The sequence below is a fragment of the Phyllostomus hastatus genome, unplaced genomic scaffold (assembly GCF_019186645.2).
Source record: "Phyllostomus hastatus isolate PE091 unplaced genomic scaffold, TTU_PhHast_1.1 phas_contig_40, whole genome shotgun sequence".
Classification (NCBI taxonomy): Eukaryota; Metazoa; Chordata; class Mammalia; order Chiroptera; family Phyllostomidae; genus Phyllostomus; species Phyllostomus hastatus.
In genome coordinates, this window is record NW_025333872.1 from 74391476 (window position 1) to 74411994 (window position 20519).

The 20519-nt window shown below is 37.5% G+C and overlaps 1 protein-coding gene across 7 annotated transcripts in view; it reads left to right on the forward strand.

Annotated features, from left to right (window-relative positions):
- Positions 1–4897: 4897 nt before the first annotated feature.
- Positions 4898–20519, forward strand: part of AKAP7 (A-kinase anchoring protein 7) — a 104141-nt gene continuing 88519 nt past the window's right edge. For 2 of the 7 annotated variants that reach the window (XR_006786196.1, XM_045843808.1), the window contains exons 1-2: positions 4903–5201; positions 10739–10870. Coding sequence is in view for 6 of the 7 variants with exons in the window: in XM_045843808.1 (XP_045699764.1) it covers positions 4958–5201; positions 10739–10870 (376 nt within the window). In the remaining variant the exon portion in view is untranslated. Of the gene's footprint in view, positions 5202–6061; positions 6176–10738; positions 10871–20519 lie in introns of those variants that run through there. The other 5 variants (XM_045843811.1, XM_045843810.1, XM_045843807.1 and 2 more) reach the window with 5 other exon arrangements.

Genomic DNA, 20519 nt, shown 5'->3' on the forward strand with positions numbered 1-20519 from the left:
ATTATGCTATATAAAGAGTACATATTTGAAATACCTATTTGAAAAAATATTAAATAAACAAGTGGAATAAACTATGTATATTGTTTATTTAAATGTAAATTATATTTATAAAATGTATTAAGTTTCTATAAAGTGATAAAGACCGAAAGAGTCAGAGGATCTTGGAGAGTTGATACCTTATAGTGAAGGAATGTTTGCACTTCTGCTGATTATAATGATTTTGGATTTTTTCATTGTAGACCTAGATCAATAGACAATGAAATATGTTGTTTGAACTGATACAACACAATATTTAGGCAAAGAGCTGTTAGGTAGTGACTGTATTCAAACAGATGACTGTAAGGAAATCCTTTGCTGTGTAAGGCAGAATAGATCCAAGTTTCCTTCTACTCTGATTCTATTTCTTCCTGGAACTTTTAAACTTGTTCTATTTTTTCCCATTCCTTTTATTGACAAAGGAAACCTCATGACACAGTAATTGTCAATTATACTTTGATTGGCATACAAATAAGGTTAATCTTGACAGTGAAGTCTTATGTGATATTGTTTGGAATATCAATTACCCTATTAAAAACAAGAAATACTTAAGCCAAATAGGCAATAAAATGACTAAATTTAAAAAGATGTGACATCTACTAACCCAGATGTTAATACCATATTAACATAAACTTTGTTAAAATCTCTCCAAGAAAAAAGAATTATAACACACATTTAAAAGGTACAATGGAAAGTTTAAAGATAACCTGAATTAATGCTTTCTAGCACATCAAGAAGATAATGAAGCCAACAAATAATAGCAGCCTTGATGACCCAGAAAGTGGAATTTGACATAGCTCTTAAAACTTTCAGGATTTAGAAGATCTTACTAGAGAGTAACAACAACAACACAAAAACAACAAATCATTAACACAGAATGGTCTATTGGAAATTATAATGATAGCTTACATGATGTATATGATACAAAAAATAACCAAGAAAACATATGGTTTTGAGCTTAGAAATCTTGTAAAATAAAACTCTCAGATGAGAAACTAATCCCCAGCACTAATCAATTTCAGGAAGCCTAATTAGAGCTGTTAAACCTAATCTCCCAATTTGGCATTTGCCCAAAATGTGGTCAGGAGCACTACTTTAGTGTATAAAAACAGAGATTATCCAAAAACAATATAAGAACATCATTATTTTCTGCATAATGATACAAAGTAGCATATACCTCATAAGAAATTAATGATCCATTTTTGTCTTTTATAAAGATTTTATTTATTTGTTTTTAGAGAGAGGGGAAGAGAAAGAGAGGGAGAGAAACGCTGATGTGTAAGGGACACATCAATCAGTTGTCTCTCACACACTCCCAACTTTGGACCTGGCCTGCAACCCAGGAGTCTGCCCTGACTGGGAATTGAACTGGTGACCCTTCAGACTGGAGATGGGCACTCATTCCACTAAGCCACACCAGCCAGGGCTATGATCCTTTTCTGTTTGAAGAAAAAGAATCATGTTCTTGAAGAAAATGTTCTTAGCAATTATTTCTTATTTTTACCCAGAAGGAAAGAAACATAGAAGGTATGTATTAGTACAGGCAGCTGATGAAATGTACAAAAAAAGAATCAGATTGTTATCTCAAAGATAGAAAGTGTTCCCTTCACAGTTGCCTAATTTTCTACCTCTATACACTCTTCCTGGGTAACCTCGTTCAAATGCATAATTTCAATGACTGCTTGTTTATCTATAAAGCTTCTAAATTACCAAGACTATGATTTCACTACCTATTTTCCTTTTCTTTTTTTTATACTTACATCAGACAAAATAGACTTGATTAATTGATGTTAGAGGGAGAGAAGGGGGTGTGAAAAGAGAGAGAGAAACACTGATTTGATTTTCCACCCATTCATGCACTCACTGGTTGCTTCTTATATATGCCCTGACTGGGGATCGAACCTGCAACCTTGGTGTATCAGGACAATGCTCTAGCCACCTAAGCTATCCAGCCAGTATTTCCGTCACCACTTATTTCCATCAGGAAAACTGACACTTTTAGAAAGTAGCTCCCTTAACTGAGACCCCACGCAAATATGGACAGGACCCATCTATTTTAACTTGCACCCCTCCTGTCTCTCCTAAGATCATCATCTTTGTCTTGTTCTGACTTCTAATATTACTCAATCAGTTTTCATCTTTTACTGTATCTCTCTTTTTACTGGTTTCTTTCCCTGGACATTTAAATGGAATCCAGTTGAATGCTGCTGCTGCTGCCTCTCAATAGCTAGCAAAACGGGCTCGAGGTTTGATGGCATATGGAAATCCAGCCCTCTCCCTAAGATTTCTGCAAATCCTTAGGTGTTTATAATCACAGGCCCCTCCCAGTCCTGATGTGCTCTCTATTCTGCAGCCCTGTCTTCGGTTTCAACAAAATCATTCATACTTAAGACTGTTGGATTTAATCATTGACTTGTCTGAGATGGGGAGGAGGGTGTCATTACCCAGAGCACACTATCTGCCATCTTGCTCACTCAACTCGTGTCTGTTTCTCCACCCTCTCACTTCTCATCCTCTTCATTTTGGATTGCTCCAGGAACACCCAATTAATTCAATTCCCTCCCAATGTCTTGGTGCCAGCCAACTCATTTTCTTTTTCCATACATCATTAACTGCTAAGTTCCATCAACTATTGTCTTGCAATCACTTAATTCTGTCACTTTTATTTTATTTCTGGGTCAACACATTAGTTCAAGTTTCTGTCCCTCAGAAACTTGGTCTGGGCACCCATGGGAGTCAACCAATCTCTATCTCTCTCCTTCCTTCCCTTCCTCTCACTCTGAAGGTCAGAGAGGGGTCGTGGAACCGAAGCAGTATGGTAACTTGAACCTGAACCCTTCTGTTAAAAACAAGACAACAGGCCCCAAATGAAGTTGCTTATGTTAAGTCCCAAGTCACCAAGCTAAGTCTTTATTATAGTTTCGCCTCTCCCAGACATGGAATCTTAAACCAGTCAATCAGGAATCACCTAATCAACACTATTAGGTAATCTTCCTAAAGAAAAACGAACTTGCCATAACCAATCTGCTTTTTGCCTAGTCTAACCTCTTTGTTCCTGCTCCCTTCTGCCTATGAAAGTCTTTCATTTTGTCGAGTTCCTCAGAGCTCCTTTCAATAAGTTCTTTAAAATGTCCTCAGTTCAATTTTGTGTTTTAAAACTTTCAATCCAGTGACCTTGAAGTGTACATGGTCCTCCTGGGAAAAAAATGTGGTTGTCTGTAAAAGAACAGGCTGTCTCAATGAATTCTATCCATCTCAGAAATCCAAATAATCTGACAAACGCCCACCTTTGCATAGTCTTATGCAAAGTGTAATTTATAAGGAAGGCATTGCTCTTATAATTGGCAAGAAACTGTTACCCTGAGGGCTGAGAGGATCCACGTGGCCAGGTAACACACCAATCAACTATGTCTGAAGAGCTGGACTTCCTGGAAGGGAGACTGGACCAGGAGAGCTCAGTGAGGCAAGGAATGGGCCTAGGTGGCAGCCTGGAATGCTTAAGTAGTGATGTCAGGAACTGTTTGGAACAGCAGAAGAGGCATATTTTGGGGTGGCATATTCTGATGCTCTTTGATATTAATGTGGCTTACTTTTTAGCTTATTACTTTTTGCAGTTCCTCATATTTCTTTCTCTATTAGGTAGGTGATCAACTCCTTAGGAAAAAGACCTGCCTTATTCACCTGCTTGACCTCAGGAGGGAGCTCAGGCATTAAATATTAGGGGAACCTATCACACCTCTTACTCAGTCCCTAACTGCTATGAGTGTGCAAACCACTCGACTTTTTATTTTCTTTTTGTTTTTTTAAATGGATTTTATTGGGTTTGCAAAACCATATAGGCTTCAAGTGTACAACTCAGTAAAATATAATCTGCACATTGTGTCTTGTGTTCATTGTCCCAAGCAAAGCCTTTTTCTGTCCCCATTTTTCTCCTCCTTGCCCAACTTCAACTAGCCCCCACCCCCCTTTCCCTCTGGCTATCACCACAGCATTGCCTGTGTCTATGTGTTATGTACATATGTTTTTTAGTTAATCCATTCACCTTCTTTTATCCATTCCCCTACCCCTCTTTCCCTCTGACTTCTAATCAGCCCCCAATTGGTATGAGTGTGCAAACCAAACACTCAAATTGCTAGAATTATTTTAATATGAGGGTAACAAGCTTTATGACTTATTTTGTATGATATATTTTGTCCTGAGGTCTTTGCTTCCATCCCCATTCTAGGATGCATTCAAAATAAGTCAAATGTCATTCAAAAGAGAGGCTAATTTGTTGAGAAACGCAATTTGCTGAGAAATACCTAATTTTCTTAACGTATGGTTTCTTTGCATTTAAAAGAAAAAATTCAGTAGAATTCGGTACCAAGGTCAAAATTTAAAAAAAAAATAATTAAAGTTTTTCTTCCGTTTTATTTATACCAGTGATTTAACCTGCAATAACCTGCAGCTGGTTCCCTTTTAATTCGTAGACATAAACAATTGTTAAAATTGAGATTTTGTCACAATTTGGCTTTTTAAAAAAGCTAAATAAAATATCTAACTATACAAACGGCCAAGGTGTCGTTCCTGTACAACTCGCTCTTCCCAAATATTTTGTAATCAGAGCTGTGTTTTGAAAGCTCTTTGCAAAACTAAACACAAGGATCCTCAGGAGACCCTAGGCCAGGAAATGCTTTCAGCCGGGTCCCAATGTCACCCCTCAAAGCGTGGGGCAGGAAAAGCCGGCCACGGGAAACGACTGAAGGCAGCCAAAGACGGCAGAGGGGCCACCCTGCTCGGGGCCGAGGCGGGGAGCCCCAACTCTCTGCGGCCCCGGGGTCGCGGCTCCGCGGCTCCTCCCACTCCAGCGTGCAGCCCGAATCCGGGTACCACTGCGCGTCGGGGCGTCCCCTTCCGCCCCTTCCGGGTCCCCGGCCTGGGCATGCAGCTCCTCCGGGGACTGCGGCTCTGGGGGCTCGGCCCCTACGTAGACCAGCTCGCCGCGGCCCGAGCCCCAGCCGCCTGCAGCGGCCCCCGCCCCAGCGCACCGCCTACTGGGCCCCGGCCCCGCCCCAGCCTCCGCTTGGCGCGCAGGCAGGGGCCGCCGAACCGGGCCGCCACTACTGCCTCCGCCTGCCGAGCCGCGCTGCCCACTAGTGCCGACACCATGGAGCGCCCCGAAGCGGGTGAGCCGGGGCTGCCCAGCTGGCCGAGGGGGCTGACCGGAGCCGGGGGTCCAGGGCCCCACTCCGACCTCGGCCTCGGGGAGGGCTCCGCCTCGCCCCCGCGCCCCGGTCCCCCTCGCGTGGAGCGTGACCCCGCGCGGATTCCCTCCGTAGCAAGACTTGGCGTACCACCAAGCAGCCTGGTGCCGCCGGTTGTCACCAGTGCTACTCGTAACTAAGCGGTTTACTGCGCGCACTGTTGATGCAACGGGGGCGATCGGTGTGAATGCACCCAAGGTTTCAATTTCATTACCCCCTTTATGATCTTGTGATCCTACTTAGTATAGACTTCATGCCAACACACACTTTCCGACGGTGTGTGGTTAGCAAAACCTCGAGAATCTCGGCTTTTATTCTGTATCATAAACATGAAAGACCTGACCCACCATAGCGTGTCGTTGAAAACTTGATTCTAAGTGTTTGAAGGAGACCTTTTTAAACTGGTGCCAAATTTGTAGTAGGGCCCAGAATTAATTTCCAGCTTAGGTCAGCATTTACTGCGAAACCTAAGAGCCAGTTAGGGGTTGGACTTTAGGTGAAAGGGACAGAAATCAGTTAGACAAAAGGTGCTCTTCTGCAAGCCCTTTGTAGTGTAAACGCAGAAAAAGATAAAAAACATTAAAAGGTTAATTGTATTATATAATAGCTGTTAACTAGTGTAAATACATTTACAATTCTCTTGGGAATAAAATGATTAAGGCTGTGGGTGGGTCGGAGGGTTTGGGTGGTTGAGCATCTCTGGGTTTTTTCAACACAAAGTTTAAGATATTTTTGGAGGTTACTGTTTCCTTGCATTCCTTTTCAGGTATTATTATCTTATTTCGTCCATTTCTCTCTAGCAATTGCATTGTCCTTTTATTTTTATGATGAGGAAACTGGAGCATGGAGGTCAATGACTTGTTGATTGTCACGCAGCTGTCAGCATTTATCCAGATGTAAGATGCTACTGTTTTTACTAGTTAAGCCAGGACTAGCATGGATGGCCTGGACCCTGTCCTTTGGTTCTTGGGGAATATACCAAACATATATACTTAGTAGAGTGAAGAGTGTTGCTTAATAAAGTCATATTTTATTATCCAAATAGGAAGCTGGCATTTTGTGTGGCAAAGAGCAAACTGCCCTTTTTCGTCCCTACTGGACTGTCTATGATGAACTCATTTGTTGCAGTTCACATATATTTGAATATTAGTGTACACTTAGTGTATGGTTTTTAAATACATTTAAAATGTATACTTTTTTCTTACAAAAGTAATAATAATTCTGTTTAAAACATTTGAGTAGAAGAAAGTGGGAAAATACCAATGTATTGAAGACAACTATGCCGGCATTTAGAAATTTATATCCTTTAGGCTTTTCCTACCTAATTGTAATCGTAGTGTTACATTTGCTTTTTAAAAAGTCAAGGTTTGGTATACACTTTTTTTTCGGTTGTTGCGGTCTTCATAGCCATTATTCTTAGTTGCCATTAGAGTGAGTACATTTTGTGTAATCGTATCCCTATTAGGCATTTAAGCTGTTCCACTTTTTCTTTTTTGTTTAAATAAAGCTGTGGTGAATCTGTCAGCATACTGTATATGACACATATATGATATATACAGCATACTGTATATGTCATTAAGAAGAACATTTTCATGGCTCCTGATCTGTTGCCAGACTGCTTTCTGAGAGGATAATTTCAATTTACAGAACTATGAACTGTGTATATTAAGAGGCAGCAGGACATGTTGCTCCCCTTCACTGAAAGAAGTGAAGAAGTTACTTAATTGGCTAGTCTGTAAAATCATTATAATAATATTGGGTTGGCCAAAAAGTTTGTTCGTCCCCCCCACCCCCATAGGATGGCTCTAATAGTGCTTAGTTGTCTTTAAGTTCATTCGAAATAGTTTTGTTAGATTGTATTGGGACAGCTGTCGTATCAGTGTGCACTTAGAAAACTTATCAAAATTGGTGAAATTTTGTGTATCATTTTAATATTGAAGATGGAAGAAAATAAGCAATATTTTGGACATATTATGCTTTATTATTTCAAGAAAGGTAAAAATGCAACAGAAACACACAAAAAGATTTGTGCAATGCTATGACTGATTGAATGTGTCGAAAGTGGTTTATGAAGTTTCGTGCTGGAGATTTCCCCCTGTACTACCCTCTGTGGTCACTGGGGTAGACCCATTGAAGTTGTTAGCGATCAAATAGAAACATTGAAAACAATCAAGGTTCTACCATGCGGGAGAAGTGCCCACATACTCAGAATTTTCAAATCAATGAAGTTATTGGTGAAAATGAAAAATGTCTTTTATTTTGTGGAAAAAAACATACTGACTTTTTGGCCAACCCAGTAGTACCTCTCTGATAGCATGGTTGTGTGGAGATACTAGCTGTAAAGTACTTCTCTAGCTGTGCTTGGCACATAGTACAGACTCATAGTATTGGCTGCTGTTGTGAGTAGTAGTAGTAGTAGTTTGCCAGTTTGACCTCGTTTTTATGTTATTAGTGCACGTCAAAACATTGATTTTATTTGGATTTTTATAAAAGATAGAATTTTATTTTAACTAAGGTTAGGCCAAATTTTAAGTACTGAAAACAATGAATTTACAGTTTAAGTTCTTCATTTAAGGGTCAGTTATTTTAAGGCAGTTACTAAAAATAAAATATGTATACCTTCTATAAAAGTTATGATGGATATGTTTGTCTTGGATAATTATTGTCTTCCAGCCTCTGCCTAATGCTAAAGCTTAGATTAGAGAAGTGAAAGAAGGCTTCTAGATTTGAACCCTGTTGAGAAACATTGCTCTATAGAATGGCCAGCAGTTCTTTCAAGAGTTACTGGAACAAAATGTTCTCTTTTTCCTGAGTTAATAATTAAGAACTATAAAAAATAGTTTCAAGTATTCTGCAATGTAATGGAACAAAGTTCATTTTTCATGTTCTAGACTCTTGTGGATTTTGACATCACATTGCCATCAAGAGTTTCTCTATGCTTTATTTAAGATGGAGAATGGTGTTGAGCAAGTCATATTATGCGTCAGTATTTGTTTTTTTGTCATACGGGATGTAGTACCTTTCCTTCATTCATTCTGTGAAAATGAGAATCTGATGTGTCGAAGCTGCGTTTAAGCAGCAGGAGCTATTTTTCGTGGGTGTTGCGATAAAGCTATATTGCAGCGCAGATGGAATAATTTATTAGCCACTCCCAAATGTGTATGTGACCTTTATTCAGTCATTTAGTACAAATGTATTGATCACCTACTGTGAGCTGAACACTGTTCTAGACATTGAGGAATCCAAGGAGAATAAGACATGGCACTTACGAAACTTAGAGTAAGATGACCCTACTAACTGATAGGAGTGTAATTATGAAAAGCTTCCCTATTCACTTTCAAAAGTGTCTGGGTTTGGGCTGCAAACTGTAAGTCCCTTTGCCTTAGAGTCTAAAGGGGAAGACAGCCACGTGAGCATCTGTAACAGGATGTGTTCGTGCTGTGACAGGAGGAAGCACGATTACCTAGAAGGAGACTGCATTACCTAAGTCAGCCCTGAACTGGGGATCAGGAATGATTGCCTTGATAGTTAACGCCTGGTTCGAGTTTTTGCCTTTAAACCGATTGTTCTCAGTCGTTAACACAGTCCCTTAGTCTGGTGTAGAAACAAAGTATGACAGAGGTGAAAGAGGGGGTTTTCTAGGGTAGTGTTTTTCAAACTTCCATTGCACATTAGAGTCACCCTGCAAGGCTTTACAGAAATACAGGAGGCTGGCCCGATCCCCAGAGATTGTGATTTACTTGGCCACGGGAGGGAACAGACACTGGTAATTTAAAAACACCTCCTTAAGTGATTCTAATGGGCTGCCAGGGTTGAGAATTTTTCAACCACGATGGCCTTGTCATGTAAGAGATCAAATAACTGCTGAGGCCTAGGTAGTTCACACGAGTTGCCCAGGATCACACAGCTAGACTGATGTCTAGTCTCAAACCCTTTCTGTTACAGCAGCCAGCTTGCCTTCATCATTTACCTAAATGCCACTGTTGTCACCCTTGTCACTGCATGATTCTCTTTTTGGTACAGCCAGTGACCTGCATAACTCTTGTTCTCTGTTGTTGATTAATTGAGCATAACATACTAAATGTTAAACTATTGCAAGAACTCTTTTCACTAAAGAAGGTGACTAAATTTAATTAACCATGCTATTTAATGTTCCTTCTTGACTTCAGAATGTGTCATTAGAGCATAAAGGTTCACATAATGCCAAGAATCTAGTATATTTCCAAGTGGCCCAGGGATGTGGGAGCTAGTATTAAGATGTCAGTGTTAAATGGGCCAATTTCATATTACTGTGTTCTTTTCCCCCTTTAGCTTTATTGAGGTATAACTGACATGTAAAATTGTATCAGTTTAAAGTGAACAGCCTGATGATTTAATATAAGTATACACTATGAGATGATTATCACAATCAAGTTAATTAACACATGCATCTCCTCACATAGTTTTGTTGTGTGTGTGAGAATGCTTAAGATCTACTCTTAGTAAATCTCAAGTGTATAATACAGTATTAACTATAGTCACTATGCCGTACCTTAGATCCTTAGAAATTATTACTAATTACTTAGATTAAGAATAAAATAGAGAACAACAAGTGTTGGGTTTATTTCATTTTGTTCTGACTTTCATTCAGACTGTGCATATTGAATTGCACAAACACTGCTCTTTGTTGCTAGCTTCCCAGGTGTAAGTCCCATGGTCAGTGATGGTCCTTTACGTGCAGCTGCGTGTGCCCAGAGGTACAGGATACACATTTATCTGTTACAGCTTTTGTATTGGTCTGTTAGAATTTTTGTCTAAGAATAAAGTGTAGTTTTCAGTGCAAGCATAACAATAGAAAGGAAACAGTTACTTGTTCTTACATATTTAAAATAGTTGCGAGTTTATGATTAGACTCATAGTAAACTGGAAGGTCTTTTGTCTTTTAATCATTGAATTTCCATAATAGTATATTTAGAGCCATATATTTTTTACTGAATTTCCAATTTTACTGTAATAATGGAGAGAAAAGATTTAAAAGTCTTTACTGAAGAAAAAAAATAAAGGTCAGAATTTATATGAATGAGAATACATAGTGATATTGTTAAAAAATAAACATGAGAAAGGCCTGCAAAACTGTGTTGGTCTGTTTTCAAAAGGTATGTGAAAAAATATAGGTTTAGAATTAAGAAAATATAGCTGTGAAAGATCTTGAAGACTGTTTTTTACTAAGTCTTCATCTAACCCTGATTTGAGTATAGTGCTTCAGAAAGTTATTACAGCTGCTTAGCATAAAAGTGCATTTATGAAAATGTAGACCATGGTATACATAATATTAATATAAGTAGTTTCATATATTTGAATAGAAGTGGTATCATTTCTTAACATGTTAATTTATATTGAAGTCAGTTAGTTATTTTTAGCTTAGGATATAAGTTAATTATGTTTAATAATACATCTTTCTTCTTTCTGATATGTTAAAGAAGGAGTAAATTCCAATGGTTGTGAAAATATGTCAAGAAAAAGGGAAATAGCAGAAGAACCTGAAGCCAATACTATGGATCCTCTGGTAGATATGCCATTCGCTACTATAAATATTAAAGATGATTGTGGAAGTAAGTACTTTATTAAATAAATATGTATTTAGAAACAGTAGTAAATTTAGCAATATATGTATATATTTTTTCTTAATAAATTTACCTTAAATACTTGCCATGTTTTTGAGTTTGGGTTAATTTATGGTTATCTGTTGGTATTCTATTGTCAAAACTATCACAGGGAATATTAAGACATGTCCCAAAGTTTGGGCCAGATCATCCTGTAGTTTATAAGGAACTTCAGCAATCAGTGGGGCAGCACACACCGTAGTTCGTGGCCTCCTTCGGTTATTCTGGAGCCAGTGCTGATTTCAGCAGCACCTGTTCATGTGACAACCGTTTACTGGCCCTTTGATGTGAGCCAGGCACTTTGCTAGGCATTTGGGAGAGTCACCAGTGAGCAAGACAGATATTGTCCCTGCTGTTGTGGAGCTTAACAGGCTAGTGTTGAAAACAGTTAAACTTTTAATCAATTATGCATTTATTAGACTGATTAGTCCTTCAGAGCTCCATCTACAGACTTTAGAGAACTGATGCTTACTTGATTAAAGTGCTGCTGGAACTACATAACTCTCTAAATCTGAATTTCCTGTCATTGTGAAAACAGTTCTGTACATGATATGTGAGGCTACCACCACTGAAAATGTGACATATTTGCTTTTTGTCAGTTACTTGTGAATAGGAAAATAAGGAAAAGCACCAGTGTATTCCACGTATATTTATTGACTATATATTCCGTGCCACCCACCATTTGCAGCCTTACCTAGAACCTTGCTATGAGTTGATATAGTTTTATCTTGACTGGGGGTCTATAACTGGAGGTAAGAAATTATCTTGTTCAATGTCTTCATTTTTGAGAAGAGAAAATGAGACTCAGAGAAGTTCATCAACTAAAATCACACAAATGAAAAGAACTAGTTATGAAATCTGTCATTTCGGATTCATTAGTCATTTATTTGATGAACATTCATTGGATACCTGACAAATGCCAGGTACTGGTGCCAGATATTGGGAAAATTGAAACACATAACAGTGTTGAAATACTTGACCATCAAAAACTCACAGCTTCAAGGAGGAGCCAATATATTAACAGCCCTAATTCCAACAGATGGATGCCATGCAAGGTGCTGCGGGAATCCATGGGGTGAGGACGTGTGTGAAGAGGGGTATAAAACCTGGACATGGGGGTAAAGGAGTCCTGGAAGGCTCCCCAGAGGTTTGAGAACAGCGGAGGAGGCCTGGCCGATGAGTGTGAACTCTCCAGGATTCTTTCCTCTGTGCTAACCATCTTGAACTTACCTGATCATCGGAATTTTCTGTGGAGTAATACAAAATTGCAGATTCCTCTTTTCCACCTCTGTGTCAGGTGGAACCTTTTTGTTTTATTTTTTAAGTATCCCGTGAGCATTCTGATGCTCACACGATCTTCCAATATAGGAAAGCTGGGTTACATTTTGGGGAGAAGTAAGGGAGGGGTGCTTAAAATGTATGAAATCTCTGGACTCTTATTAGTTAGTTTTTCCTATTCCATAATATTAAGGGGAAAAGGAAGTGTGAAGAGGTGTTTGCTCAGTCAGGACCCAGGTTTCCCATCTTTTCCTTTATAGTTGGCCTGTAGAGAATAGCTTTTATGGTTTTCACAGCTGTTAGAAAAACCATCGTTTGAAAAATCAGTATGCCTGCTAAGTAGAAGATACCCTTTGGAAATGAGAGGCAAGAATAGCAGTGATTTAATCATGTTTTCCTCCTAATGTCCTACTTTTGAGCAAATGAAAGGAATATATTTAAAAAATGCAGTCCCATCTTTCTGATTTCATTACTCCCTCCAATTTGGATATAAAATGAAGAAGAAAGCTCCTGAGTAATCGTGTCTGCGTGCCATGGTGGGCATCTCCCATCCACTCTTCTTCCCTCTGATCTTTGTTGAGGTCTCTGAATCACTGCCTCTGAGTGCTCGTCAGTAAGATGGAAAAAGAGATCAGACGTGTCTACCATTCTGGCTATCGGTACTTCTGACTTACATGTATCTGATATACATGAAACAAACTGCTTCTTCTACTGGGGATTGAGAGTGATACTACCACAATCCCAGAAAGCAACTAGTATTTCTATAGCTACTGTCTTCTTATATCTCCACTGGTAAGGAGAAACAGTGGCCAGGGGGACCAGAAAGAAGGGAGGGGATGTATCAGTGGTTCTGCAGTCCTTTCTTGCTCTCAGAGGTACAGCCGCTTCTTCAGAGAATGGGTGTCGGGAAGATCAGCCAGTCCTTCATAGGACTAGGGGTCTTCTCCTGCAGTACGTGGTACATTTCTTAGCAAAGATGTGATCTTATCCATTAAGTTAGGGTCTTGCTCAGGTCACCCCACAGAAATCCATTTTTGGGCGTCTAGCGCTGTACCACTTTCTGATAGTTCAGACTTTGTGAGTTAAAAGTCTTTGTGGCTCAGTCTAGACTCCAAACCACCATGTGTCATATTAACCTTTGTGGGAAGATCGATTTCAAATCCCAAGCTTCGGCTTGCACATAGTCAGTGTGGTATAATTAGAGAAACAGAAAACTTGGGTTTTAAGTTTTGGTTACTTCATTTTCTCCTTTGTGACCTTGGACACTTAAATGGTGTGAGCTGGGCTTCTTCAACTGGGAAACGTGGGTCATTTCCTTCTGTTTACCTCATGTGGTGCTGCTGTGCAGGTCAAAAGAGGTAATGTGTGGAAAGGCAATATTTTTAATTGCAAAATAATGTACAAATGCTACTTATTGAACCCTTGAAGTGTATCCCGTAGTTCCTTGGGGACAACTTGTTCTCTCAGTTTTATAATAGCATTTAGTAAAACACAAAGGAACAAATAGTAAAGTTCTTTGCAAACCAGAAACTGATAACTAGTTTTTGTGAAGAGAGACTTTTATAGAAAGACACAAAATGTGGGATTTTTGTTGTCAACCCTTAAACCTTACGATATAGTCATAGTGCTTGTGTCCAAAACACAGGACAATTCGTTGGTAGCCTGAACGGATTTGGGGCTTTCTCTTACATTTAGTAACATGGAAATTTAATCAATTGAATGGCTCTGTGGTAGACTACAACCTTAAAATTCTCAAGTGGCTGGTTGTTGCCTTTGGTTCTTTCAGTTTCCTTTGGTGGGTGGAAATTGTGAGTTAACTGCCAAGAAATTCTTGCTGATTGAAACCCTGGCAGAGCGATGGGGAAAGTGGTGCTAATAAGAACACCGTGGGAAGGGGAACCCTTGCCAGTAGGAAAACTCCTCCCCAGATATTTGGTTCTGAGTGTGTCTGGGTTGCCAGCCGTGCTACCTTCAGTGTGGGTGCAGTACAATTGGGTGTCATGCAGTCTGCTTGGCTGCAATGAGACTATAGTTTCTGAGAAGAGACTATTTTACTAGAATTATATATTAGAGTATAAAATGTACTAGAATATTATTAGAATTAAATGTAAAATATATGATTTTTTTAGAATATAAATATATATTAGAAATAAAATATGCAAATGCATATGCAAAAGAAAATCTTTTAGAAATATTGAGGAAGCCATGTAACCTGAGCCACTCCTCTGGTTCTGTAGGTTGGACGTGTTCTGGGGGAAAATCCAGCATTAGTGAGTTGTTGACCTGGACCTAGATGGGTCTGTTCTCTTTTCAGGGGGAGGTGTCACTCACAGGTTTGAAACCCAGTAGACCACCCAGAAGATGGGGTTGCTGTTAGTCCTGCCCCTGAAAGGTGAATGAGAGTATGCAAGGGAGAGTCATTTACTGCTGGCAGGAAAAACTGAGTGTGCTTCCCATAAAGTATACATTTGTGCAGAGCTTCAGTTTATTTGATCTATTCTCTTAAGTGAATCATAGCCTTTAACTGTCAAGCCATACTTAATCAAGATTGAAAATGAAGTATTGGAGTGAGGGGTTTTTTTGTTTGTTTGTTTTTTAGCAACATGTCTGTCCTACGTGTGGAATTCAGTTCTCCTCATGTAGAAGTTATTACAGACCTGATCTCACCTAACAGAGAATTCTAACCTTGTAGTTATTGGAGATTTTGGAGATGTGGGAATTATTATTTTATTACTTATTTGTTATTGAATACTATTAAATTGTATTTTTAAAAGTACTTTAACTATTTTAAGTATTTTAAAATATCAGGAAACATACTTTTACCTGAAAAAAATTGTTATAGAAAATGCTGTATCAAATAAAAATTGAATCACTATCTCTGTTATAGTAAGTGATTATCCTGAATTGTTTTTATTTTTTAAGATTTTATTTATTTATTTTTGGGGAGGGGAGGGAGAAAGAGACGGAGAGAAACATCAACGTGTGGTTGCCTATTGTGCACCCTCTACTTGGGGCCTGGCCCACAACCCAGCCTTGGGCCCTAGACTAGGAATCAAAGCAGTGACCCTTTGGTTCGCAGGCCGGTGCTCAATCCACTGAGTCACACCAGCCAAGGCTTAATCTGTTTTTAAAAAGGGTAAATTATGTTCTGTTTCCTGTCTGTAATTGATTGGGGAAGCATACTCCAAATTTTACTATGAAAGACTTAAGGCAAATATTCGTCCCAGATAATACAAAGGGTTGATATCTTTTTCCTTTTTTTTTTTTAAACAAACAGGAAAACAAATACAAATTAGAAAAGCCTAATAGATATATTAATTTACTCAACACTTAATTATTGAATGCCTGCTATGTACCAGCTGCTATTATTGGTGTTAGACAAAGGTGTAGAAGATAAAATTCATTTAGTAGACAAATATATGGAGAGTTATTTAACTTTATAAATATCAAAGGGCATATATTAAAATATGATTATAACCTACCAGATTGGCAATATCTTTAAAAAATAGTAATTTTAATGTCATATCAACGTTGCTCCTGACAGTGTGCTGTTGCAGCTGTTTTAGAATGGAGTTTGTTGAGACCTCTAGCAGTGCTCACATGTGAGAGTCACTCATGAGATTCCCAATAAAAGGACATAGTCTTACTTATGGAGAAAAGTTTCATTCATAAACATGTGTCACAGTGTCTTTGAAATAGTAAAAATATTGGGAGAAAACACAGATGTGCAGGATTATGGAATGGTTGAATAAGCTGTACAAGTGCCTTAAATTATATATCATGCAATTATATATTATGAAAACAATATTTCTAAAAAGTATGTTAAGGGAACAGTTCCTATATAGAATGCAAAGTGAAAAAGTGGGGGAAAATATATGTGCTCTTTATGTTTTTTTATAATCATGTAAACACTTTGATTTGTCACCCAAATTCATAGTGATTATGTTAAGATAGGTTTATGAGCAAATTTTTGTTCCTTTCTCTAGTCTTCAAATTTTAGGAATGTTCTTGATTTTTTAGTGAAATAATACAATTAAACATTTTAATTGTGATTAAAAACTTGCTTGTAAAGATAAAAGCTTCATTGATTTAGTCAATGGAGAGCTGCATGAACTCATTCCTCTTTGATGTTGTCCTTAACATATCTCTAAGGGTGTTGAACTGTGGTGATGAGGGCAGTGGAGTTCAATGTCAAGCTTCAAAATCTGCTGCTATACTTCCTTAATGTGTATTTTGGTCAAGGGTCTAGGATCAATTTCATAATCTGCAAAATTGTCATAATAATTGTAGTTATTGAGTTGTTGGGAGGATTCAACTCATGGACAGTTCTTAGCATAGTGTATGGTATGGAACTAGCTTCCGTAAATTAAAAAAAAATTTTTTTTATCCTCACCTGAGGACATTTTTTTCAATGTTGTTATTTATTTATTTATTTTTTTTGAGAGAGAGGGGAGGTGGTTGAGGGGGGAGAGAGAGAGTAACATCAATGTGAGAGAGAAATATCATTTGGCTGCCTTCTCATACATGCTGTGACTGGGGATTGAACCTGCAACCTGGGTGTGTGCCCTGACTGGGAGTCAAACCCATGACCTAGAACCCATGGTCTACAGGATGACATTCCCACCAACTGAGGCCCACCAAGCAGGACTCTTGTATGTATTTTTATTAATTTAGTAATACCAAAATTTTTTGCCTAAATATATTTGCCAAATTACATATTTTAAAAAAATTTACCCCTTGAACACTACTTTATAAGAATATTGAGTGCTTCTAGCACCATGGTAAATGCTGTATATTATCTTACTTAATCCTCATGGAAACTCAGTGAGGAGAGTAAAATTACAGTTTTTAGTGAATTGCCAAAGATTTTCAGCTAGTAAGGGGGAAGAATTCTATCAACTATAAAATGTAATATACTAATTCACATAATTTGGTGGTTTTAAGAATGGTTACTTCAAAGACTTTGCTGAAGTAATAACAAGAAAAAAAAAGAATATCAAAACAAAGTGTAGTTTATCTCAGCCTTTGGGGCTAAGAGCAAGTGAGAGAACAATCAACCACAAGTAAAAGATGGACTACCTAATTAAATTAATTTTTTCCATAATTCATTCCCTTGCAGTTTTTTGAGGGAATAAATAAAACATTAGGAAAAATTAGATAATTTATATAAAATGACATGTACTGCTTTAGGTAAAAAGCAAACAAAAAAACAAATTCATGGATCACAGAGTTACAGCCTTTGTCGACAATACTAGATTCATTGGAGCATATTAAATGGCTACTGAAGTCATTATGAAAATTAATAAGTATAATAAATTTATGAGATAGGTTTACAAGGCATATGCTACTCATAATATTTTTCTAAACAAGAAAATTACTCTAAATAATCTAGGGAAAGACCAGGGCATATGGCCAAAGCTTTCTGCAGTTAACTCCTATGGTCACTAATCTTTAATGTTAAACAAGATCTTACACGAATACTTCATTCATTATATTTTCATATGAACTAAATAAAAAGAATAATAGCACATTGAATTTTGGAACTTGGATTGTGATTTCAAAGTTATAAGTAAAATGAAGTTCAGTAAGGAAAAAAAGGGATTTTATATTCTGGCCATATAAATAAACTTTACAAATAAAAGACAAAGATGTGCAAACAGGAAAAAAGAGGTACTGTGTTTGGTAGGTAATGGCTGGATATAATTCAGCAGGACTACCTGAATTAAAAAAAAAATATATATATATAAATTAACAAGGTTAAATAAAACTGTAGCAATAAATACTCACAGGATTTATCTCCTTTTTTACCCACCTGTCATCAGACAATTTTAAGTTTTCCCCTGTCTGTGATGCCTACCAAAATAAAATTTAGATAATCCAGTTCAAAGGAAAGTTAAATAGTTATTGGTAAGATTAGAGAAAGCTAAGGAAGTCAGAGAAACTTTGTACTACTTTATTTTTACCAAGAGGCTGTTTTCTGAATTGGGGTTTTTACACTATGTCATTCTCATGATACCAGAATTGCTAGTATAACTAACAGTATTGCCTTCAGAGATTATGTTTTTTTTCCCTCTCTGGATGTCTGCAAAATAGACTTATGAATGTTCAAAATGGCAAAAATAGCTGCTATACACAGAACAGTTTAATTTTAAACGGATAAGGTATGAAATAATTTAAAATGCTGAAAGCTTCGGTGGTCTTTTAAACATCATGTTATTGAGTCTGTTTCCCTTCTTAGTATTGCTCATATCGAGTAAAATACAGCAAAAATAATTCTGGGTCTTATGTTCACAGTAAGAAATAAATACACTTTAATTCCTACCCAATACACATATGTATGCAAAAAACTCAAATTTCATGAAGCAGTACTTAAATTTACCATAAACAATGTACTGTTTGTAGTAATTCTATTCCATTTTTTCATCCCATCCCAGTTTTTAAAAAATGCTTTTTTATTATTTTTAAAGATGATTTCATAATCCACAAGTAGGTTGATACTTGCAGTTTTAAAAAGGAAAACAAAACCTATAGGTTTAGGATTCTCTTTCTGCTATGCTAAGTTTAGTTTGGATATTATTCTTTATTTAATTTCACCACCAAATGTGCTAGATGGTAGTCATTGACAGTTAGTACCTTTATCACAGATCACAGAAACGAGAACTTCCCTGCTCTTGGGCTGTGTCTGTGTGTTTAAACTTTGCTCTAGAAGCTTTTAAGCATATTCAAAAGTAGAATATTATAATGAGCCTCATATATTCATTATGTCTTTCTCACTGGGTTATTTTAAAGTAAATTGCAAATATTTTTTTTTCTGTAAAAACCATAGTGTGTGCATCTTTAAAAGATGCAGAATCTTAAAAAAAAACAAAACTATATCCATTTTACCACACTAGAAAATAACAGTAATTCCTAATTTCATCAAATATCCTGTCAGTATTCACACTTGTCTATGTCATAACTTTTAAATATGATTAATAGAAAATTTATTTAAATAATAATATGTATAGTCATCATTGCCAGACTTTACATGAGATGTTAAATGTTCCGTCCAAATTCCTTCCTGGATAAGTTTTTGTTTCCTATCTCTGGCAGTTTTAAAAACATAATGCTGGTCTTGGGAGTGGGTCTGAAATTGGGATAGACCTTGCTGGTGTTGTGTATGTCCAGCGCGTCAAAGCAGGACCTTCCTTCGATGGGCCCGTGGCAGCCGGGGTCATTGTACTGAGCAGATACTCCCTTTTAAGCCAAGATCTTATGGCCACCTGCTCGGCTTGCACCTTCTAGGTTTATGGAGTCTGTTCACCTTGGTCGAGGGTAGGGGGCAAGATGGCCAGGCACAACAGCGTGTACTTAGGGAGTGACATCTTGGGGACCTGGCGCACAACTGCTCTGTCATAATTTTTTAAAAACCGGTTTGAATTGGGAACCAAAGTCTATATGTTATATTTTTGATTGATACGTCTCTTTCATCTCTTTTCACCTGTTGATCTTTTTTTTTTGGTGTGTGTATGTGAGTGTATGCATTTATTGTTGAAGAAGTCATGTTGTGTGGAAGTATCCTATTATGGTCATTGAACATAATTTTCTGTTCTTCATGTTTCCAGTAAACTGGTAGTTATATTAGGAGGCTTAATGACTAAATGACTTAGACTTAGATGACTAAGTCTAAGATGACAAATGACTAATGACTTAGATGACTAAATTTTGTAATATTGACAACAATGCTGCACATTAAAAGTGTTTTGAATTCCCTATTGTGTGACATCGGGAGACACGAATGTTTGGTGGCCTTGTCTTTTTGTGATGTTAGGATTAATCAGTGGCTTTCCACTGTGTCATCTGATGTGTTCATTATGAAAGTTCCCCTCAGCTTTCTATCTAATGGATTATTCATCGATGAACTTTGGGTTGACCCATTACTCTATCAAGTATTTCAAAATGGTGTTATTTTAACTCTATCCTTTTGCATTTATTAGCTGAAAATTTCTATAAGGGAGGACTTTACCTTAGTTAACTCTTTGATTTCCTCTATGACTCTTTGGTCATAAGAAAAGATAGGATAAATGTGTGATTTTTTTTCTTCCCTTTCATCATCAGATTTTTAGAATAACAGTTCTTTAGATTCCTCAAAAGCTGAACTACTAAGTTTTTTATTTTAAATTTTTGCTTATTATTCTGAACTGAGGGATTTAAACTTATTTGAGATATTTTACATCATCGAAAGTACTATTTTATCTGACACTCAAATTGTCCCATCTGTGGCCAATGGCGAGACTTTCAAATTGTCTCTGGAGACCTTCTGACATAGTCTCGGGAGTCT